This window comes from Mustela lutreola, chromosome 7 (assembly GCF_030435805.1).
Source record: "Mustela lutreola isolate mMusLut2 chromosome 7, mMusLut2.pri, whole genome shotgun sequence".
Lineage (NCBI taxonomy): Eukaryota > Metazoa > Chordata > Mammalia > Carnivora > Mustelidae > Mustela > Mustela lutreola.
Genome location: NC_081296.1, coordinates 34,275,108 through 34,299,543, shown reverse-complemented (window position 1 = coordinate 34,299,543; position 24,436 = coordinate 34,275,108). Strand labels below are relative to the sequence as shown.

The 24,436-nt window shown below is 36.2% G+C and overlaps 1 protein-coding gene across 5 annotated transcripts in view; it reads left to right on the top strand.

Moving 5' to 3' along the window:
• UBE2Q2 (ubiquitin conjugating enzyme E2 Q2) overlaps window positions 1-22,214 on the top strand; it is a 73,973-nt gene extending 51,759 nt beyond the window's left edge. For 4 of the 5 annotated variants that reach the window (XM_059180277.1, XM_059180276.1, XM_059180278.1 and 1 more), the window contains 4 exons: window positions 12,569-12,617; window positions 13,100-13,195; window positions 18,256-18,322; window positions 20,611-22,214. In XM_059180277.1, the coding sequence (XP_059036260.1) occupies window positions 12,569-12,617; window positions 13,100-13,195; window positions 18,256-18,322; window positions 20,611-20,642 (244 nt within the window). In that variant the 3' untranslated portion in view covers window positions 20,643-22,214. Of the gene's footprint in view, window positions 1-12,568; window positions 12,618-13,099; window positions 13,196-18,255; window positions 18,325-20,610 lie in introns of those variants that run through there. The other variant, XR_009355356.1, reaches the window with a different exon arrangement.
• Window positions 22,215-24,436: the final 2,222 nt, after the last annotated feature.

Below are 24,436 nucleotides of genomic sequence, written 5' to 3'. Positions count from 1 at the left end.
TATGGCTAGTGATGATGAACATTTTTTCATGTGTCTGATAGCCATTTGTATGTCTTTATTGGAGAAGTGTCTGTCCATATCTTCTGCCCATTTTTTAAAAAAATTTGTTCAATTTATTTGTTTTCAGAAAAACAGTATTCATTATTTTTTCAGCACACCCAGTGCTCCATGCAATCTGTGCCCTCTATAATACCCACCACCTGGTACCCCACCCTCCCACACCCCCACCACTTCAAACCCCTCAGATTGTTTTTCAGAGTCCATAGTCTCTTATGATTCACCTCCCCTTCCAATTTACCCCAACACCTTTCTCCTCTCTAACACCCCTTGTCCTCCATGATATTTGTTATGCTCCAAAAATAAGTGAAACCATATGATAATTGACTCTCTCTGCTTGACTGATTTCACTCAGCATAATCTCTTCCAGTCCCGTCCGTGTTGCTACAAAAGTTGGGTATTCGTCCTTTCTGATGGAGGTATAATACTCCATAGTGTATATGGACCACATCTTCCTTATCCATTCGTCCATTGAAGGGCATCTTGGTTCTTTCCATAGTTTGGCGACCGTGGCCATTGCTGCTATAAACATTGGGGTACAGATGGCCCTTCTTTTCACGACATCTGTATCTTTGGGGTAAATACCTAGGAGTGCAATGGCAGGGTCATAGGGAAGTTCTATTTTTAATTTCTTGAGGAATCTCCACACTCTTCTCCAAAGAGGCTGCACCAACTTGCATTCCCACCAACAGTGGAAGAGGGTTCCCCTTTCTCCACATCATCTCCAACACATGTTGTTTCCTGTTTTGTTAATTTTGGCCATTCTAACTGGTGTAAGGTGATATCGCAATTTAGTTTTAATTTGAATCTCCCTGAGGGCTAATGATGATGAACATTTTTTCATGTGTCTGATAGCCATTTGTATGTCTTTATTGGAGAAGTGTCTGTCCCTATCTTCTGCCCATTTTTTGATATGATTGTCTGTTTTGTGTGTGTTGAGTTTGAGGAGTTCTTTATAGATCCTGGATATCAACCTTTTGTCTGTACTGTCATTTGCAAATATCTTCTCCCATTCTGTGGGTTGCCTCTTTGTTTTGTTGATTGTTTCCTTTGCTGTGCAGAAGCTTTTTATCTTGATGAAGTCCTAAAAGTTCATTTTTGCTTTTTTTCTTTGCCTTTGGAGACATATCTTGAAAGAAGTTGCTGTGGCTGATATCGAAGAGGTTACTGCCTATATTCTTCTCTAGGAATCTGATGGATTCCTGTCTCATGTTGAGGTCTTTTATCTATTTCGAGTTTATCTTTGTGTATGGTGTAAGAGAATGGTCGAGTTTCATTCTTCTACATATAGCTGTCCAGGTTTTCCAGCACCATTTATTGAAGAGACTGTCTTTTTTCCACTGTATATTTTTTCCTGCTTTGTCAAAGATTATTTGACCATAGAGTTGAGGGTCCATATCTCTCTACTCTGTTCCACTGGTCTGTTTTTATGCCAGTACCATGCTGTCTTGGCGATCACAGCTTTGTAGTAAAGCTTGAAGTCAGGTAATGTGATGCCCCCAGTTTTGTTTTTCTTTTTCAACATTTCCTTAGCAATTCAGGGTATCTTCTGACTCCATACAAATTTTAAGATTGTTTGCTCCAGCTCTTTGAAAAATGCTGGTGGAATTTTGATTGGAATGGCATTAAAAGTATAGATTGCTCTAGGGAGTATAGACATTTTAACGATGTTTATTCTACCAATCCAAGAGCATGGACTGGTCTTTCATCTCTTTGTGTCTTCTTCAATTTCTTTCATGAGTGTTCTGTAGTTCCTTGAGTACAGATCCTTTACCTCTTTGGGTAGGTTTATTCCCAGGTATCTTAATGGTTCTTGGTGCTATAGTAAATGGAATTGATTCTCTAATTTCCCCTTCTGTATTTCATTGTTAGTGTGTAAGAAAGCCACTGATTTCTGTACATTGATTTTGTATCCTGCCACGTCAGTGTATTGCTGTATGAGTTCTAATAGTTTGAGGGTCAAGTCTTTTGGGTTTTCCATATAAAGTATCATGTCATCTGTGAAGAGAGAGAGTTTTCCTTCTGCATTGCCAATTTGGATACCTCTTATTTCTCTTTGTTGTCTGATTGCTGTTGCTAGGCCTTCTAATACTATGTTGAACAAGAGTGGTGAGAGTGGACATCCTTGTCATGTTCCTGATCTCAACAGGAAGGCTGCGAGCTTTTTCCCATTGAGGGTGATATTTACTGTGGGTCTTTCATAGATAGATTTAATGAAGTTCAGGAATGTTCCCTCTAACCCTGTACTTTAAGCGCTTTAATCAGGAATGGATGCTGGATTTTGTCAAATGCTTCTTCTGCATCAATTGAGAGGACCATGTGGTTCTTATCTTTTCTCTTATTGATTTGTTCTATCACATTAATTGATTTGTGAATGTTGAACCATCCTTGTAACCCAGGGATGAATCCCACCTGGTCATGGTGGATAATCTTTTTAATTGTAACACTTTTTAAAAATATATATTTTATTTATTTTTTGAGGGAGAGAGCGTTGCGTGTGAGCAGGTGGGGGAAGGACTGAGAGAGAGGGAGAAGCAGACTCCTTTAGCTTCCAGGTGTTTGAGTTCCTTCCGAACTTTTCCTTGTGATTGAGCTCCAGTTTCAAAACATTGTTATCTGAGAATATGCAGGGAATAATCTCAGTCTTCCGATATCAGTCCAACGTTCCCACTCCGCTTTACCTGCCCACTGGCGTCTTCTGCCCCTTTAGAGATCCAGACATGTATAATTCTGATCTCGGGCTGATTTCATGGGTGATCGGAGTTCTTTGTAGGTAATCAGCTCATTTTAGGGTACAGGTTGAAATGGCGCCTCCTCCTACTTCCCCACCATCTGTCTCCTCCCCGCCTCATTCTGGTTTTAATCACATTTCCCTAATGCATATTTCCTAATATTAAATACTTTTCATGTTTTATTTGACAGTTTCATATACTCTTTCATGAAATATCCATCCATGTCTCCTGCCGATTTTCTAATTGGATTGTTTTTCTGTTGTTGAATTTTGAAAAGATTTTAAAATAATGGTCTGCATTGTAGTCCTTTGTTGTATATGTGGTTTTTAATTTCTTCCAGTATGTACCTTCATTTTATCCTTCTAATAGTCTTTTAGAGAGCAAAGCTTTTTAGTGTATCTATTTAAATTTATGTGTAGTTGATGAAAGATATTATTAGTTTTAGGTGTACAACCTAGTGATTTACCAGTTTTAAACATTACAAAATGCATACTGTGATAACTGCAGTTACCATCTGTCACCAAAGTTATTAAAATACTATTGACCATATTCCCTATGCTGTACTTTCATCCCTGAGATTTTAGTTTATACCTGGAAGTTTGTACCTGTACCTCCTCTTCACCTATTCTCCCTCACACCCCGTGCCACTTTCCTCCCATCCCCTGGCTTGGCAGCCAAAAATTTGTTGTCTGTGCAGAAAAATGAAATTGGACTATTTCCTTATACCACACACAAAAATAGACTCAAAATGGATGAAGGACCTCAATGTGAGAAAGGAATCCATCAAAATCCTTGAGGAGAACACAGGCAGCCATCTCTTTGACCTCAACCGCAGCAACTTTTCCTAGGAACATCGCCAAGGACAATAGAAGCAAGGGCAAAAATGAACTATTGGAATTTCATCAAGATCAAAAGCTTTTGCACAGCAAAGGAAACAGTTAACAAAACCAAAAGACAACTGACAGAATGGGAGAAGATATTTGCAAACGACATATCAGATAAAGAGCTAGTATCCAAAATCTATAAAGAGCTTAGCAAACTCAACACCCAAAGAACAAATACTCCAATCAAGAAATGGGCAGAGGACATGAACAGACATTTCTGAAAAGAAGACATCCAGATGGCCAAGAGACACATGAAAAAATGCAACAGACCCATGAAAAATCACTCGGCATCAGGGAAATACAAATCAAAACCACAATGAGATACCACCTCACACCAGTCAGAATGGCTAAAATTAACAAGTCAGGAAATGACAGATGCTGGCGAGGATGCGGAGAGAGGGGAACCCTCCTACATTGTTGGTGGGAATGCAAGCTGGTGCAACCACTCTGGAAAACAGTGTGGAGTTTCCTCAAAAAGTTGAAAATAGAGCTACCCTATGACCCAGCGATTGCACTACTGGGTATATATCCTAAAGATACAAACGTGGTGCTCCGAAGGGGTACATGCGCCCAAATGTTTATAGCAGCAATCTCCACAATAGCCAAACTATGGAAAGAACCTAGATATCCATCAACAGGTGAATGGATAAAGAAGAGGTTTTATATATATTCACAATGGAATACTATGAAGCCATCAAAAGAAATGAAATCTTGCCATTTGCGACGACGTGGATGGAACTAGAGGGTATTATGCTTAGTGAAATAAATCAAATCAGAGAAAGACAACTATCATATGATCTCCCAGATATGAGGAAGTGGAGATGCAATGTGGGGAGTTTGGGGGGATAGGAAAAGAAAAAATGAAAGAAGATGGGATTGGGAGGGAGACAAACCATAAAAGACTCAATCTCAAAAAATAGACTGAGGGTTGCTTGGGGGAGGGCGTATGGGAGAGGGTGTTGGGATATGGACATTGGGGAGGGTATGTGCTATGATGAGTGCTGTGAAATGTGTAAACCTGGCGATTCACAGACCTGTACCCCTAGCAATAAAAATATGTTACATGTTTGAATTAAAAAATAAATAAAATTATTTTAAAAATTTGTTGTCTGTATTTTTTTGCTGTTTGTTTATTTGCTTTATTTTTCAGATTCCACATATAAGTGAAATCATATGGTATTCGTCTTTCTCTGTCTTACTTCACTTAGCATAATACCCCAGGTCTATCCTTATTGTAACAAATGGTAGGATCCCATTCATTTTTAAAGCTGAGTAATAGCCCATTGTGTGTGTGTGTCACGTGCACGTGCACGTATAGCCCTCACTTCTTTATCCATTCATCTATCAATAGACACTTAAATTAATTCTGTATTTTGGCTATTATAAGTAATACTGCAATAAACATATTTTCAATTTAGTATTCTCATTTTCTTTGGATAAAAACCCAGAAGTAGAATTACTAGATCATATGGTACTTCTCTTTTCAGTTTTTTGAGGAACCTCTATACTATTTTCCATAGGGACTACGTCATCAATTTACGTTCCCATCAACAGCGTAAGAGGGTTCTCTTTCTCTATATCCTGGCAAAGACTTTTTGTTTCTTGCCTTTTTGATATGAATCATCCTGACCAGTGCGAGTAGATATATCACTGTGGTTTAGATTTGTATTTTCCTGATGATTAGTGTAGAGCATCTTTTCATATGTCTGTTGGCCATCTCTAGGTCTTCTTTGGAAAAAATGTTCAGGTTCTCCACTGATTTTTAAATTGGATTATTAGGTTTTTTTGGCCTTGAGTTGCACGAGTTCTTTATATATTTTGGATATTAACCCCTTATTGGATGTATCATTTTGTGAATATTTTTTCCTGTATACTGGTTGCCTTTTTGTTTATTGATGGTTTCCTTTGCGGTGCAAAAGCTTTTTAGTTTGATGTAGTCCCCATTGTTAGTTTTGCTTTTGTTTTCTTTGCTTGGGAGACATAGCCAGAAAAATATTGCTGAGGATGATTTATGAGTTTATTGCCTATGTTTTCTTCTAGCAGTTTTTTTTTTTATTATTATCAAAAATTCTTCTAGCAGTTTTATGGTTTCAGGTCTTACAATTAGGTCTTTAGGTCTTTAATCCGTTTGACTTTCTTTTTGTGTATGATGTAAGAAATGGTCCAGTTTCATTCTTTTGCATGTAGCTAGCTATCCAGTTTTCCTGAAGCTGTTTATTGAAGAAATGGTCTTTCTTCCCCATTGTGTATTCTTGTCTTTGTCATAGATTAATTGACCATGTATGTGTGGGTTTATTTCTGAGCTCTCTATTCTGTTCCATTGATCTGAGTGTCTCTTTTTGTGCCAGTACCATACTGTTTTCATTACTATAGCTTTATAGCATAGTTTGAAACCTGTAATTGTGATTCCTCCAGCTTTGTGTTTCTTTCTTAAGATTCCTTTGACTATTCTGGGTCTTCTGTTGTTCCACACAAATCTTAAGAATTTTTGTTCTAGTTCTGTGAAAAACACTATTGGTATTTTGATGGCGATTGCACTGCATCTATGGATTGTTTGTGGATAATACAGGCATTTAAACAATATTCTTCCAGTTCATGAGTATGGTATATCTTACCATTTATTTGTGTCATCTTCTATTTCTTTCACCAGTGTCTTAGAATTTTGGAGTACAGGTCTTTTACCGCCTTGGTTAAATTTATTCCTAGGTATTTTATTCTTTTGGATACAATTGTAAATGGGATCATTCTCTTAATTTCTCTTTCTTCTATTTCCTTACTAGTGTATGGAAACACAACAGATTTTTTTTTTTATATCTTGTGTCTTGCAAAAGTGTTTTAGCTTTGATGAGATTCAGTTTATAGGTGTTTTTCCTTTTATGAATTATGCTTTTGGTGTCAAATTTAAGAACTCTTTGCCTTGTCCTAGATCCTGATGATTTTCTCCTGTTTTGTGTTTTCACAAAGTTTTATGGTTTTACATTTTATAGGTAAGTCTGAATCATTTTGAGTTAACTTTTGTATAAGGTATGAGATTTAAGTCAGAGAGTTTTGTGTAAAGGTCCACTTAGTCTAGTAGCATTTTTGAAAAAGCTCCCATGGCTTTCAAAATATCTCCTGTCAGTGACTCTCAGGTTTCATACATCATGTTTTTATGTCTTTTCTGCTCCCAGTATCTGCCTGCCTTGACACCTGTACTTGAATGTCTCGTACATAGGCATCTCTAACTCTATAGCATGAAACCATGAAGTCTTCTTTCCAGTCTCCTTTCCTGGTCCCCATCTCAGTTATTGAACATAGGAGTTCTTCTTTATACCCTCCATTCCCACATCGGTCCTCTGATTCTCCTTCTCAGCAAGTTCCCAGATCCAGTTAACTTGTCTCCATTTCTGTTGCTACTACTATCAGTTCTCACATGGCCCACTTCAGAGGATTTCTGACCAGACTCCTGCTTATGTTCCTTCCCTCATGTAAGCTTTTAAAGTGATCTTTTGTAAGTGTGTGTTTAACTATATTGCTCTCCTGCTTAAACTCTTCCATGTCTTTCCATTGATTGCTCTTACAGGTTGGTGCCCTTACCATGCTCTACAGGCTGTCTGTGATCTTGTCCTTGGCTTTCTTTCTCATCCTCTTGTACTACTCTGCTTTCAAAGTGGGTGCCCCACTGATGTCTTTCAGCCCCCAGTACCCAGCAAACTCTTCTTTTCCTTATAACCTTTTTTAAACATACATTCCTCTGCTTAGAATTTTACTCCCACCCACCCTTTTAACTCCTACAAATCTCAACTTCTGCATTACTCATACAGATGCTGTTTCTGACTACCACATTTTTTAACACCCCCCCCTCCCCCGGTTATTCCTTCTCCTAGAACTTTGAGTCCCCCTTCCCTGCTTTGTGTTACTCGTTTAACATCTGTAATCTTAACTAGAAGGTACACATCATAATGCACAGTTTCCTGTCAGTTTTCTTCAGTGTGTACTCTGGCTCAGTTTGCAGTATATAAATGTGTAGTAAATATTTGTGAGTCAATGAATGAGATAGGGAATTACAGTAAGTTAGGAAGATATAGACAATTTAGGGTAATCTGTAATTCCCAGGCTTGGTTTACTTTTCCTATAATATTTTTGGATTTTATGTATTTGAGAGTGAGCTAGTGCATGAGTAGAGAGGGTGGGGCAGAGGGACAAGCAGACTCCCTGCTCAGCCCCAGGACCCTGAGATCACCACCTGAGCCAAAGTCAGATGCTTAACTGACTAAGCCACCCAGGTACACTCCCACCCCGTCCCATAGCTATTTTAATGAGCTATCAGTACTTTGCTCTTTCTTGCCTAGTTCAGATCAGAGTATAGTAACTTGAGAGAGAATCATAAAGATTATTTCTTTTTTATCTCATTAATACATTTTGAGTGGCTATTTGTAGACAACTGAAAATGCTTTCTTTATTGGTTGATATAATACCAATTATTATTTGTGTCCCAGTCGTCCATGAAGAGAGTATTTCTACTTCTAGATGACCATGGATTATTTCTGTCTGTATTAAGGGAACATGTCTTAAATAGTCTGGTTTTAAGTGCTGGCAGTTTCTTTTATTCCTATCTAAAGGCTCTGTTCTTATAATCTATAGTTTATTTCCTTACCTGAAGAAAGGGGAGGGTCATGACTGTTTTACATGGCTTGGGTAAGCCTTCCTTTTTTTTTTTTTAAATTTTAATGTGATTATAGTCTAGAATTTGGCTATAATATAAACATTTTACATTTCCCATCTCTTTTTCAGGATCACTTAATCATGTTGTATAAATACTTTATTACTGATGAATGGTTTCTCTTGTCCCCTCAAAAGTGCAGTTTAAATGATCATGCTAGCTTGTGGATGGGGCAGTTAGTTAGCAAACATTCTTGCAAGAATTTCCTAGTATAATGAAGATTATGAATGGCCTGAAGAGGCTCAGGTTTAGGGATAAAGTTTTGCTATACAACTTTGGAAACTGAAGCTATTTTTTGTTTGTTTGGTTGGGGTTTTTTATTTGTTTTGTTCATTTGTTTTTTGTTTTGATTTATTATTCTTAAAGGTGTTATTATTTTTTTTTCAATTTAACTCATTTAATGCAGCACCCAGGTATTATAATCAGTGCAAATGAGCCCAGAAAAAGAAAAAAAAATTCACTGACACACACATTCACAATCAGGAGTTCTGAAATTAATTTGATAACGGAGGCACAACTTGTCAATATTAAATTATAATATAATATTTGATGTCAACTTTTCTAAAAGTGGAGAATCAAATGTACCTTTATGAAATAACATCAGTTGTATTTTCATGACAAAAATCTGTATTGTGATTGACAAGGAACAGTTTTCTAAAATTAAGTTATCTCTCCCCAGATTTTTATGAAATAACCTAGATAATCAACAATAATCAAAAATGCATCTTAGAAGCATTTAATTCTCAGAGATTCTGCCAAACACCTCAAAGGGCTTCATTCAAGGAATGTCTTTAATCTGTTTTATGCATTTCTAAAACCATAATATTTTTTCTTGAAACAAATTACTTTGCTGAAGCAAAATATTTAGTATTTTACTTGATGGGAATGTTATTACATCTACATTACATGTGCAATTAAGATCATCCCATTCAGGGGCGCCTGGGTGGCTCAGTGGGTTAAGCCGCTGCCTTCGGCTCAGGTCATGATCTCAGGGTCCTGGGATCGAGTCCCGCATCGGGCTCTCTGCTCAGCAGGGAGCCTGCTTCCTCCTCTCTCTCTCTGCCTGCCTCTCTGCCTACTTGTAATCTCTCTCTGTCAAATAAATAAATAAATCTTTAAAAAAAAAAAAAAAAAAAAAAATCATCCCATTCAGCAACCACATATGTCTCTTTATTATTACATGTCAAAGGTGTTATTTTTAAGTAATCTCTAAACCCAGCACTGGGCTCAAACTTATAGCCCCCAAGATGAAGAGCCGCACACTTCACTGACTGAGCCAGCCAGGTACCTCACAGCTGAAGTTTGTTTTGTTTTTTTTTTAAATTTAAATTTTTAATTTTTTATAAACATATAATACATTTTTATCCCCAGGGGTACAGGTCTGTGAATTGCCAGGTTTACACACTTCACAGCACTAACCAAAGCACATACCCTCCCCAATGTCCATAACCCAACCCCCCTTCTCTCAACCCCCCTCCCCCCAGCAACCCTCAGTTTGTTTTGTGAGATTAAGAGTCACTTATGGTTTGTCTCCCTCCCAATCCCATCTTGTTTCATTTATCCTTCTCCTACCCACGTAAGCCCCCATGTTGCATCATCACTTCCTCATATCAGGGAGATCATATGATAGTTGTCCTTCCCCGCTTGACTTATTTCGCTAAGCATGATGTGCTCTAGTTCCATCCACGTTGTCGCAAATGGCAAGGTTTCATTTCTTTTATGGCTGCATAGTATTCCATTGTGTATATATACCACATCTTCTTGATCCATTCATCTGTTGATGGACATCTAGGTTCTTTCCATAGTTTGGCTATTGTGAACATTGCTGCTATAAACATTCGGGTGCATGTGCCCCTTCGGATCACTACATTTGTATCTTTAGGGTAAATACCCAGTAGTGCAATTGCTGGGTCATAGGGCAGTTCTGTTTTCAACATTTTGAGGAACCTCCATGCTGTTTTCCAGAGTGGTTGCACCAGCTTGCATTCCCACCAACAGTGTAGGAGGGTTCCACTTTCTCTGCATCCTCGCCAGCACAGCTGAAGTTTTTTTAAGTTGAAAATATTACTGTGCTTGTATTTGTGGCACATTATCTTTAAATGATCCTTAAACTTTTTTATTCTACTATCCTTGAATTGTCTTAATATTTAGCAAGAACTATTTGAAGACAAAGAGCAATAAGGGTTTTGGAGCATATATTAATAAAATGAATGTGATTCAGTGTGGAAATAGAATCAATCACTCCTTTTAGGTTAGGTGTATGTGCTGCTAATAGATGTTAAGGAAAATTTTATTTACCTCACTTTTTATGTAGGTACGAGAACTGTTTTTTTGTTTGTTTGTTTGTTTAGACATCCAACAGACATTTGCGTAGCTATGGCTTTGTATAAAATGTACTTTCTTTTGGCTCATGAGTACAAAAACTTGCCTCCTTCCCACCTGAAAGACTCTCCATCCCCAGAATGAAGAGTGGAATGTTAAAAATTGGGGGAAACCGGAGGGGGAGATGAAGCTTGAGAGACTGTGGACTCTGAGAAACAAACTGAGGGTTTTGGAAGGGAGGGGCGTGGGGGAATGGGTAAGCCTGGTGGTGGGTATTAAGGAGGGCATGTATAACAGGGAGCACTGGGTGTGGTGCATAAACAATGAATCTTGGAAACTGAAAAAAAAAAAATTATGTTTAAAAAAAAAAGAAAGGTGGTACTTGGATAATTTGTAACCTGGCCTGGTCCACATAACTCCTTTTCTTAAGATCAGCCCCTGAGTACCTGTCTGTATTTAGCATTTCTGTAATGTAAGGATCAAGAATAGTATTAACTCATTAACAGATTATTAGAATTTGAGCAGTTTGTGGAGAAACCAAAACCTAGATCAAAACATGGATCTTCTAATTCTGTTAAAGCAGCAAGTGCTTTATTTAAAGCCACTGTATACAAGATACTCTTTGAGCCTAGTGGGAAAGTCAAATGAATGGATATAGATTTCTGTGTGTTAGAGATCTGGGAGAATATACAAGGAAGTTTAAAATCTCGTGATTCTCCACCTAAATTTAGTGTTTTGAAGTGTTTTTCTTTCCCTCTTATAAACATTATCTGTGGAAGTTCCCAGAGTTTGGTGCAGTCCCGTAAGGGAGACACTTGCTTAAATTCTCCAGGATGTGGGAATTAGTGAATAATTTCCATTATCAAATAATTGCACTATGACTAATAATGATCTACAGTAGAAGTTTTTAGATTCCTTATTTTTCTGTGGTTTGGTTTAGTCAACACAAGGATGCATTTGGGTAGCCAGATTGCAAAACTTACAGGCTAGAATTGTCTTGTCAAGTTTTATTGGAGGAAAAGAGGACATTTGGAATAGTAGGGAGCCAGAGGAATGTTAGGCAAGGGAAAGGCCTGGGCAAAGTCCCAGAGGACAAAAAAAGTTTGTAATGGATTCATTGTTCACTTAGATCTAATCAGACTTGTGGTCTTAGCTTGTGTATTTTCGAGATTTATCATCTTTCTTCTATAATTTCCTTTGCTTGATTTTCTTTTAAGCATGTATTTCATATATTTTGAAGCTTAAAATAACATTAAAGGAGAAATGAAATTATTTTGTTTGAGAAAGGGTTAAAAAGTTGAATAATCTTGATCTATATAAGGATTTCCTAAAAGAGATCTGGGAAATTCCCAAAATTTGTTTGGTTCAGAGAACAGTTCTCAGGATCAGAGAAATTGAGGAGTCCTAGAGAGAGGCTCTATATGATCATAAATAACGATTTGATCCTCACAAAAGTGTGAATAAAAGCAATTTAACCATCAAATACCGTATTCTGTTCATTATTATAGATATGGTGAAGTTGGTGCTATTGACTAACACGATGGTAGAGAAATTTTCAGATGAATATAACATTCCTATTCTCTGGAATATTTAGGGCTACAGTCCTAGTTTCTGATATCCTTAGAGTCTTTGGTATTCTGTTTCTAAGAACCATTATTTTTAAAAAAAATTAAAACTGTAATAAAGTGCTGACATTAGAATTTTTTAACTACCCTTTTATTCTTAGAGCCGTAACTAACCACTGTTCTCATTTTTGCATATTATCTTCTAACCTTTACTTGTATGCATACTTCTTAGTGGTGGTCCTTTAAAAGTTAAGAAGGAACATTGAGATCTAGAGAATTAAATATGATTTCTTTTCTCTTTTTAAGGTATGTGTTGGGCGGTGGAGCACTATGTATGGAACTTCTCACAAAACAGGTGACTATTTTCTTATGGTACTCATATTTTTTCAGTCTGAATGGAGTGTTTTGATGATGTAAATTAGATTTTGAAGTGGAAAAGCTCTGATGTAATACCACCTACTTAAAAAAATTGTTTTGAAGAGCACCTACTTTTAGTAATGAAAAGCTACTTAGGGCAAACCAATAAAATGACACGGTACTTGGTTCTTAATCTATGCAAGTGTGTGCACTTAATCTATGCAAGAACAGTTTCTCTATAAGGTTATAATTTGCTTATGTTTGATACTTAGAACATAGGGGGATTTTTTTGTTTTTTTGTTTTTGTTTTTGTTTTATAAGATTTCAGGAACGGTCAAACTTTACTTTTTTCTTTTGTATACAGACTTCTTAACATGGTCTTGCTGTTGTCAAGCTGTTATGTGCCATTTTATTAAGTTTTCCAAAGTGGAAATCAAAAGTACCATTGTGTGTTACGAAAGTGTTTTCTTCTTCCTATAGGGCTGGAGCAGTGCCTACTCAATAGAATCAGTTATCATGCAGATCAATGCCACATTAGTCAAAGGCAAAGCCAGAGTGCAGTTTGGAGCAAATAAGGTACTTTTATTAAGAAGATCACATATTTTCTGTTACCTTATGAGGCTTTTTCTTCTTCTTTTAGTCTTTGTTATTCTTACTATAGGTAAACATGTCTATAATTTTAAATCTAATATTGGTATGAACATACTAATAAGTTAAAAATTATATTTATGTTGAAGTTTCCCAAAATTGAGATCATGTTATAGTAGTTAATTTCCAGTGAGCATTTATATGCTGGGCTCTGATCTAAACTTCTTACTTGTAGGTACTATTTCAATCCTTTTACTGACCTTAGATATTATTATTGTCCTCATTTTGTAGATGATAAAACTGAAGCATATGTAAGTTAGATAACTTGTGTAAGGTGACAGCTGGCAGAATGAGGATTGGAACCAGTCTGGTGTTATTACTTTTATATATATACTCTTACCCATGGAGTTCTGTTCTTTATTCACTATGTCAGAAACCTCTTTCCAGGTCTAATTGTAGTTATCTGTAAACAGTTAAATGGACCAAATATAAGACTCTAAAGTTAGTATATTTTGCAAAAATATTTGTTGATGGAAATTATCCTGACTTACTAAAAAATTTGGATGTTCCTAAAGGTCTGTGTGAATTTTGTGCTAGATGCCTATCCAAATAATATTAAATTTAAATGTGTATTTATAACTTCAGAACATGAGTTCACTACAATCTTTGCTCACAGAAGAAGCAAAAAATTTTAAAAGGCTATTATGAAAATCATTTATTTGGTATAGTACTATATAATAATGGTTTTACTTGAGCTCTTTTAATGGCTATTTCTTCACACTGAAATAAAATAACATTTTTAGAAGATCTAGTGAATTGCTTAACTACATTTAACTAGAATTTCTTAATAATGTATATATTTTATGTGTATTAAACATGTCTGTGAGTGATTATGTAGTAAGACATCAAATTTTTACACTCTGGTGAGTGATCCCATTCAGATGAGAGATCTGGCTTTTAGTTTTTTCTTTAAGGGAGATGGGGAGGTGCTACCTGTATTGTCTTTTATTTATAAATGAGTGAGGTTGGTAAGCCAAATGTGAGACCTTTACGTAATCCTGAAATTCTCCAAGGAGGCGAAAATGCTCTCAAGTTGGTTGTATCCACAGTTCTCATCAGAAGCAGACATAAATACTCTACTGAGGAAAGCTTTTCTGATTTAGACCTACAGCATTCTTAAAAGTTAAGATCAAGCACATGTGAATTCATGAAGGATCACAAGCAAACAAGCCAGTGTACACGAGAATGGGTAGAAACAATAAATGAGATATATATTCCCAAAGACTTCAGTTTTGAAATAATCAGACACACAGAATAGAGACTTCAGATACTATAGTTATGAGAAAATGAATAGTTATGTGAAAAACGTAATGTAGAGAAAAAGAAAAAAAGAATCCTAAAATTGTTCCAACAATGAGACCATCAGGAATAATGAGACAAATATGAAAAAGAATGAAATAGAATTTACAGAAATGAAAATATAGTTGAAATCAGAAACAATAGATGGGTATCAGAAGGGAGAATTAATTGGTTAGAAGAAATAAATCACAATGTCATACAGAAAAGAACATGAGAATAGACATTATGGTAGAAGTTGAGAGGTGATGATCAAATTGAGGTCTAAAATGTCTTATTGGAACTCCAGGCAGAGATAATAAAATTATGTTAAAAATCAAGAGAAATAGAAACCAGAAAGTAAGGTGGTAAAGGCAGGTCACAAGTATAAATGGACTGAAGTTACCAGTTAGATTGAGTTAATAAAACAAAATCTAGCAGTTTCTAGTATGTTTAAATTGTGAGGCTAGAGGGGCATGTGGGTGGCTCAGTCGTTTGGGTGTCTGCCTTCAGCTCAGGTCATGATCGCAGGGTCCTGGGCTCAAGCCCCCTATCACATTCCCTGCTCAGGGAAGAGCCTGTTTCTCCCTCTTCCTCTGCTCTTCCTCCACTTAATGTTCTCTCTCTTTTTTACATGCTTTCTCTCTCTCTCTCAAATAAATAAAATCTTTTTTTTAAAAATTGTGAGGCTAGAAAAAGATTGAGAAGTTTTTGTTGTTGTTTTAAGGAGAGAAGCTGATAAATATATGCCAGTATACACTAAAAAAAAAAAAAAAAAAAAAATGACATGGCTATATAGTATCTAAGTAGAATTTTCGAGCAGGAAGCATTAGAGACTCCCTAATGATCAAAGTCAATCACTAGGAGGATGTAATAATTTACTTAAAAAAATAGCATCAAAATATAGGTTAAAAATGTGATAAAACTAATATAGTAATAATCATCTGTTTACTGTACTTAAAAGTGGTGAAACCAGAGGAGAAATTGACAAAGTCACCATCATAATGAGAGATTTTAATGTACCTTGTTCATGGTAAGTTAAATATGTGAAAGACGTAGAAGATTTGAACAACAAATTAAGCTAGGTCAAATGGATGATTGTAGGACTCTGTGCCCAATAGTTAGGCACTACATCTTTCCCAAGCATTTATGAAATATGGGAAAAATCATAAATTCATATATAAAAATAAGCCATAGAATTTGAATATAATGCAATTAAGGTTAAAACTCAGCAATGGAAATTTAATTTAAAAAATCCACATTAATTTGGAAATTAAACACAATTCTAAATCATGGTTAAAAAAAAAAAAAATCTATGAATGCCTTTAGCCAGGTCATGATCCCAGGGTCCTGGGATCGAGGCTTGCCACCAGCTCCCTGCTCAGCAGGGAGTCTGCTTCTCTCTCTCCCACTCCACCTGCTTGTGTTCCCTCTCTAGCTATCTATCTCTGTCAAATAAAAAAAGAAAATCTTTTAAAAAATTATACAAAAATTTAAAAATACTTAGAACTGAACCATAATGGAAATACTAAAATCCCTCTTTCCTTCTCTTTCATCTCTCTCTCTGTCTGGAACATTCATGAAACTAATACTGGTCAATGAAGAAAACTTCAAATTTTGAAAGTAGAAAAAAGACAGGTGTCATTCTCCAATCCTAATTAAATTAAAAACTATAATAACAAAATCGGAAAACAAATGTTCCTTTTGTGGAATTACAAAACTGAAATAGCCCTTAATGGGGCTTTGAAATGAAAACTACAGAATAGCTAGAGAACAGCAATAGTGAAATCACTGCATACTGGAAATCAAATGAGAGCTCAGAGGGAATACTCCTTGCTCTAAAATCCATTTAAAAAAAAGAATAAAAATGAACCAAGCCTCTAGCTCAGTGTTAGAAAGGACAGTCAAGTAAGCTGGAAGAAAGTAGAAAGAAGGGTTAATAAGGTCAGTGAAGTAGAAAACAGAAGGGGCTAACTCCCTGTTTAGGGGAAAGTCTCTGCATTGGCAGTCTCTTTAAACTAGTAATTGAAGATCATGCTATTGACAACTGAGAGTGGGGAAGGCTAATGTTCTTATTTTTCTCTTCCTATCTTGTAAGTGGGCGGTAGGGTTAGGAAGTGACTGCTTCTTGATCATTTGCAAGTTTCAGTTTATGTGTATTTTGTCATATATAATCTATTTTTATTGTATTTTTGTCCTTTGAACATATAGACCAACTAAAAAACACTACTTTTCATTAGCTTGGAGATAGCATTATGGCATGTTTTATGTTTTTCAGATACATTATGGGAGGGTTTTACTATTTTTAAAGAGCTCTTAGAAACTGAAAAAGGCTATACTCTAGAAAAAGAAAAAGTTACAACACATCCATTTGCAGAAATAGAAATGAATGGCTTCTGAACATTTGGAGATAAATAAACTCAGCCTCCCTCAGAGATAGAAATGCAATCAAACCCACACTATGTTCATCTTCCACCTCTGATTTTGTCACAAATAACAAAGGTTTATAAGAGCACTCTGGTGAAGCCATGTAGAGGCGTTCTCACACATAGCAGGTAGGCAAGCCCATTTATACAGTCTTGTAGAGAGCTATCATAGCAACACCTCAAGATTACAAAGGCATGTATGTCTTGGCCCAGCAGTTTTGAAACTCAAGGACTTTTAACCAGTGCTTTGGAAATACTTCTGCAGAGTTGCTCACGGTTACATTGTAGCAACAAAATATTGAAAACAACCTAAATGTCCACCATTTGGGGATTAATAAAATGTTTGACTCTCCATTCAGTGCAATATTTCATGATTTAAAAAAACAGATGAAGCTTTTTGCACACTGATGGGGGAACAAGGTCCAAGATATGTTAAGTGAGAAAAGGGGTAGAACAATATCTGTAGCATGCTACCTACCATTTGTTGGGAGGAAAAGCAGGGTATGGTGTCTAATAACAATAAGCTATACATGATTTATATAATCTTAAGTAGATACAAGAAACTCTTTAGTACAAGAGGACTCCTTTAGTAATGCCTCAGTGCCACTTATGATATTAGATTTGTAACTGAAGATGTCATTGATGGGGTTGCTTGGGTGGCTTAGTGGGTTAAAGCCTCTGCCTTCAGCTCAGGTCATGATCCCAGGGTCCTGGGATCGAGCCCTGCATCGGGCTCCCTGTTTGGCAGCGAGCCTGCTTCCCTTCCTCTCTCTCTGCCTACTTGTGATCTCTGTCTGTCAAATAAATAATAATAAATAAAATCTTAAAAAAAAAAAAAAAATATGTCATTGATACACATAGTCCTTAAAGCTTAAGGTTACCTTACCTGAAGGTCAGATTTTGTTTTTGGTTTTGTTTTTTGTTGTTGTTTTTTGGGTGGAAGTTACAAGGAAGAGAGCGTTTTATTCATGTCCAAATAGCGTTCTTTACCTTGATTCATCAGTGGAAAGGGGTACTAGAACTATAAAGCTTTATACTTGTCCAGTGGTAAGAGGATTTATAAAAATGAATTAAGTGTAAATAGATTTTTATTGTGGTACAACTTTGGTTTTGTTCCCCTAAAGTGGTAGAGAATAATGGAATTGAGAAGTGAAAATTATTTTTGAAATGGAAATATAATTCAGTTTCATGTGTTCTTTTAAGCATAGTGGTGATGCATCCATAAGTTATTTGCAGTGATTTTCATCTACTTATAGTTTTTATTTAACATGTATAATTCTCTTTCAGAATCAGTATAATCTGGCAAGAGCCCAACAGTCCTATAATTCCATTGTACAGATACATGAGAAAAATGGTACGTTTAATTCAATAAGTATTTATTACCATTTATAGAAGTTTTATATAAGATATTATTGATAACTTACCCTGTTTATTTTTGTTTTTGCTTTAATTTCTGAGAGTACTAAAAAAAAAAATTCTTAAAGTACTGTTACCACAGTGAAAAAGTTTAACTTAACTTGAGGATGCACACAAAACTCTTTGTATCCTAAATACTTGGACTGAGAACCTGAGTCAGAGTCAAGATTTTTCAGTAGATTAGTGAATGAATCACTTTACTCATTTGAAATGTATGATATTAGGTTAGGAGCTGAGTTAAAGGCAATTGTACAGGTGGAGTTCTTGCTGATACTGAGTAAATGTAATCAGGATCCTGAACCAGCTGTTTCTGAAACATCTTCAGACTACTTAATGCTCTTTGATGGTTACACACATTTATTTATTCAAGTAAAAATCATTTTTTTAAAATTTTTAAAATTTTATTTCCAGTGTAACAGTATTCATTGTTTTTGCACCACACCCAGTGCTCCATGCAATCCGTGCCCTCCATATTACCCACCACCTGGTACCCCAACCTCCCACCCCCCGCCCCTTCAAAACCTTCAGACTGTTTTTCAGAGTCCATAGTCTCTCATGGTAAAAATAGTCGTAATTTCAGTATGTATACATACACTTAAGAGTATTTGAGTTTTAAGTTTTAAAAACTTAAAATAGCTGTCATAAACTTTATTCTGCTTTAAATTTTGCTTGTATTCACAATGCATGTTTTGAGTTATTGTCTCAAACAGTGAGGTGGATTTGGAATTAGAAGACTGATTTTTCGGGCGCCTGGGTGGCTCAGTGGGTTAAGCCGCTGCCTTCGGCTCAGGTCATGATCTCAGGGTCCTGGGATCGAGTCCCGCATCGGGCTCTCTGCTCAGCAGGGAGCCTGCTTCCCTCTCTCTCTCTCTGCCTGCCTCTCCATCTACTTGTGATTTCTCTCTGTCAAATAAATAAATAAAATCTTTAAAAAAAAAAAAAAAAAAAAAAAGACTGATTTTTCAAGTGCCATTTGTGTTACTCATTAGCTCTGCATCTCTGAGCAAGTCCCATTACCTCTCAGCCTCTGTTTCCTCATCTCTAAAAAAACATATCGGTCTTGCCAAACTTGTGAGGAAAAAGAATAGTGCATTTGCATGGTGCTTTGTAACTAAGTGCTGACAACAAGATATTGATTATAGCCATGGTAGTAAAACTGATGCTTTTTTGTGCAGAGTAAATAAATAAGAACTAGTTTTCTTTAAGGAGAGTATTTACAGTAAAGTGTTCTTTACTAGAAATGTGGTAGCTTGTGACTTAATATCTATGCTTTCTACTCACTTTTATTTTAATTACAAAGCAAACTCTACTTTTTCAGTGACTATTTCTGAAAGAATAGTACTTGAAACAGTTCAGGCCTCTGAAGAAGGAAATGATAAAACCTGAGGGCAAGACTGGGTTTTCATAATAATAATTCACAGCACACTAAATTAGTAGATCCACAGGTACTTGTATAGTACTTCGTAACCATGTGGATGCTCCACATTTCTTGGTATATTCATACTGTTCCAATGGCCGTTTCATTGCTAAGCAGTACTTCATTTAATTAGCCTTTCTATAGAAAGCTTAGATTTTTGTTGTCTGGGCATTTTTTCTTCTCTTTTATTTATTTTTTGTTGAAGCAAACATTGTGGTCAGCATTCAAAAATGTTTATGGAAATGTATTTTAGAAAGCGTGGGTGTGTATAAGCTTAGCTTTGGGCAAAGAACAGTAAATTCAGAATCAGGAAATGGGTTCTAGGTTGGTTTATGCTGCTAGCTCTGATCCTAGGCATAGTCACTGCACTTGCTGAGATGATTTCCTCACTGCTGAAATGGTATCATTGCATTACTAACAATCAAGATTCTTCTTACTTTAAAATGCCAGCATTTGGTTTGAGGGATAGTTATTTTTAGTGAGGTTTATTTTTACACAATTGAAATAGAGGATAAAACCTAGCTTGTAGACTATTGTTCCATGCTATCATCTCTAGCTAGAAATTCGATTACTATAGAAATTTTATGTTGAAAACTCAAATACAGATTATTCATAGAAAATAACTTTTTTATATTGTGCACATATTGAAATGCTGTATTACCAACTCAAGTGTAAGTTTAATTTTTACAACAGGTTTAAACAAGAAAAATATGAGTAGAGAAAGTAGAAAGTAGCTATAACCTTAAATGAAATGTCATTTCTCCTAGTTGATTTAAGGTATTTTAACTTTTTTTCCCATTGTGTTTCAGGCTGGTACACCCCTCCAAAGGAAGATGGCTAAATATGTTGACTGCCGTATGTTTGGACCAATGTTGCTTTAAAGAAAATCTTTCCAACATGCAGACACAAGCTTTGAGTGCCCCTTTAACAGCAGTACTGAAGACATTAGCTAATAGATAATTTTAGTGGATAATCTGTCAATTGATATCCTGTATGAGTTATGGCCTTTTCATTTTGATCATTTTAGGTATCTTGGACTGAGCAGTGGGGCCTTTGCTGTATTTTTTGTGATAAATACACATACTGGCCACTCATGATCTCCTTTTCTTGAAAAATCTGTTAAGCAGACAAGTCAGCATCAGGTTACAGAAGTTGTGACCATATGGTAACTCTCCCATATTGAGCTCATATGTTATGAGGACTTGCAATACACTGTTCCATATAGAGTCAATAAAAGTTTAATTGATGTTTAATATTGGTTTAGAAAATTTAAGGTCTTCTAAATCACAGTAGCTTTTTCAAGTTAAAACCATTTTTTGATACTGCCAAAATAATGACAGGAAGCCTAGTCATTAAATTGTTAAACATTTTTATGGCTAGGTGAAGAGATGAATTATTTCCTGAAGATATGCTCTTAATTGACTTGTACTCTTTAGGCAAAGCAAAGCAAGGCTGTGTAAATTAAGTAATAATTTCCACTGGGGCATCAGAGTCTTGCTGGGCTGAATCTCCTTCTTGTTCAGTATTTCTTATGAAGAACTGCAGTAGAGAGCTTGAAGTTATTTAAAATACTAAATCATTTTATTTTATGTTTCCATTTTATTAACGGGATGTTGCAATCATTTTTAAACTAATAAACTTGTAAAGTGATTGGCACAAAGAATCCTTGGGCAAAAGCTGCCCAGGGACGTACAGAAAGTTATCTAATTTGGAGACTCTTAAATTTTTGCTATTGTCATAACCATGGCTTTTGCATTGAAAGACTAATAGGAACTCTACATGTGTTCATTCTTTTATAAAACCTGACTCAAATCAGTGTACCTCCATTTTATTGCCTTCCCTGAATCAATCCTGTTTGGTTGATGATAGATTTTTTTTGTATACCCAAGTTTGATTTAAAAGTAAATTCTAGTTATTAAGCACTTTTAAAATGAAATCCAGAAGCACATTTTCTGCACAAACAAGTTAGAAAATTCAAAAGTGTTTCCTATGCATTTGCTCTAAGTTTCAATTTTTAACTTTGTAAACCACATCAGAGAAACTTGGCACTTCTGCATTATTGTGTGTGTTTAATTTCTTTTTGTTCTATTTTGGTTAAGAGAACAGTAGAAAAATTTTCCGGAATTTTTGTTTACTTGGTTACATTTGTATAAAGTTCTGATTGCCAGTTGCTGAGATAATAAGTGACCAGGCAGAATTCTTTAAAGCATTAAAGCTCCTTAAACCTAAGGCTAAATCTTGAATACATTATTGAATTCTTTAATATCCTGATGGTTAACAGATTGACAGCTGCACATTTGGCATGCTTTGTTTTTTGGGGGTTTTATTTTTCATTGCAGATTTATTTGGCAATGTACAGTAAATTTTGTAAACTTGCATCAAGTTTATGAATAAAGAACCATTTAAAAAATAACTTTGTTACTTTTCCCTCATAAGAGATAATAGAAATACAAACACCTGAAGCCAAGAGTGAATTTTTTAAAAATAGGATTTATATATGGTGGGATGGGGTGAGGAGAGGGTTGAGAGGAACAGAGGCAGATTGATTTAACAAGAGAAAGCTAGAGAACCTGGAAATGGTGTGCAAAGACTTGGTATACTCAGGTTTTCCTCAACCTTTTCCCTCTCCCACTCTCATTCCTTAATATAAATCCAAGTGCTGCTTTCTCCATAGTTGTCCCTATTCTCCTCAGTTATTATAGTCTGCCCCTTCCTTAGTATTCCCTTGGCCTTACTCGAAAGTATCAAGTTATCTCACAAGAAGTCCTGAAGTCAGAAAACTCCAGGCCTGATACATCTGGCCTCTGCTATGCTACTTTGAGATTTTTCCATGCTGGCTTCATCTTTGTATTTAATGTTATGTCTGGATGTTGTAACTGTGTTACTCTGTCCAGAGGTAGATAATGGTCTTGTCTTTTAGAAGCCTCCCTTGCCTGCCCAAGCATATTGTTCTTCACTTTTCCTTGGCTAGAACTGGGGCTTGTGTCCACCCCTAAACTAATGGCTGATGAAAAGAATAAATCATGATTAGTTTGGACAAGTGGTTCTCAGTGTATGTTTGGGGAGCTCAGGAGACCCCTAGTGCCGGGGGGAGGTTTTTAAGGTAAAAATTATTTTGCTAAAGCATTATTTGCTATTTTCACTCTCATTTTCTTACAAGTGTACAGTGGACTTTTCCAGAGGCCACACAGTGTGATGGTACAACAAATGGAATTCCGAAGCAGATCCACCTGTCTTCTGTTAAGCCAGAAATTAGAGGTTTGCAAAATGTAAAGTGATGCCACAACTCTTCACTATTGGGTGAAGGGGGGCATAGTTAATTTCTTTTAAATTTTATTTTATTTTTCCAGTGTTCCAAGATTCATTGTTTGTGTACGACACCCAGTGCTCCATGCAATATGTACCCCCCACAGTACCCACCACCAGGCTCACCTAACCCTCCACCCACCTCTCCTCCAAAACCCTCAGTTTGTTTCTCAGAGTCCAGTCTCTCATGGTTCATCTCCCCCTCTGATTTCCCCTAATTCACTCTTCCGTTCCTTCTAATGTCCTCCATGTTATTCCTTATGCTCCACAAGTAAGTTAAACCATATATTAATTGACTCTTTGCTTGACTTATTTCACTGAGCATAATCTCCTGCATTCCCGTCCATGCTGATACAAAAATTGGGTATTCATCCTTTCTGATGGAGGCATAATATTCCGTTGTATATGTGGACCTTATCTTCTTTATCCATTTGTCTGTTGAAGGGCATCTTGGCTCTTTCCACAGTTTGGTGATTGCGGCCATTGCTGCTATGAACATTGGAGTACAGATGGCCCTTCTTTTCACTATATCTGTATCTTTGGGGTAAATACCCAGAAGTGCAATTGCAGGGTACTAGGGTAGCTCTGTTTTTAATTTCTTAAGGAATCTCCACACTGTTTTCCAAAGCGGCTGCACCAACTTGATTCCCACCAACAGTGTAAGAGGGTTCCCTTTTCGCCACATCCTCTCCAACACTTGTTTCTTGTCTTCTTAATTTTGGCCATTCTAAATGGTGGAAGGTGGTATCTCATTGTGGTTTTGATTTTAATCTCCCCGATGGCTAATGATGAGGAACATTTTTTCATGTCTTTTAGCCATTTTGTATGCCTTCTTTGGGGGCATAGTTATTTTTTCACGAAAAATTTATTTTGTCAATCTTTGTTAATCTGGATTTACTATTTTATGTGAATTATATAAAATGTTTTGATTTTTAATATGGCAAATATTAATGGACATAACCCACATAAACAAGCTCTTTGGGGTTGTCTTGTTTAATGTAAGAGTCTTGAGGCCACAATGTTTGAGATCCACTAGTTTAGATCAATTAAGTGTTTACCTTCAAGAGGTGGGGATCTGGGCACCTGGGTGGTTCAGTCAGTTAAGAGACAGCTTTCAGCCTAGGTGATGATCCCTGCCTCCTGGGATCTAGTGCCACATCGGGCTTCTTGCTCAACGGGGAGCCTGCTTCTCACTCTCCCTCTGCCTGCTGCTCCCCTTGCTTGCTCGCTCTCACTCTCTTTCTCTGTCAAATAAATGAAAGTCTTTAAAAAAGAAAAAGATGGAGATCAAATCTGGGCTTTGTTAGTAAGGAAGCAGCAGGAGAAATG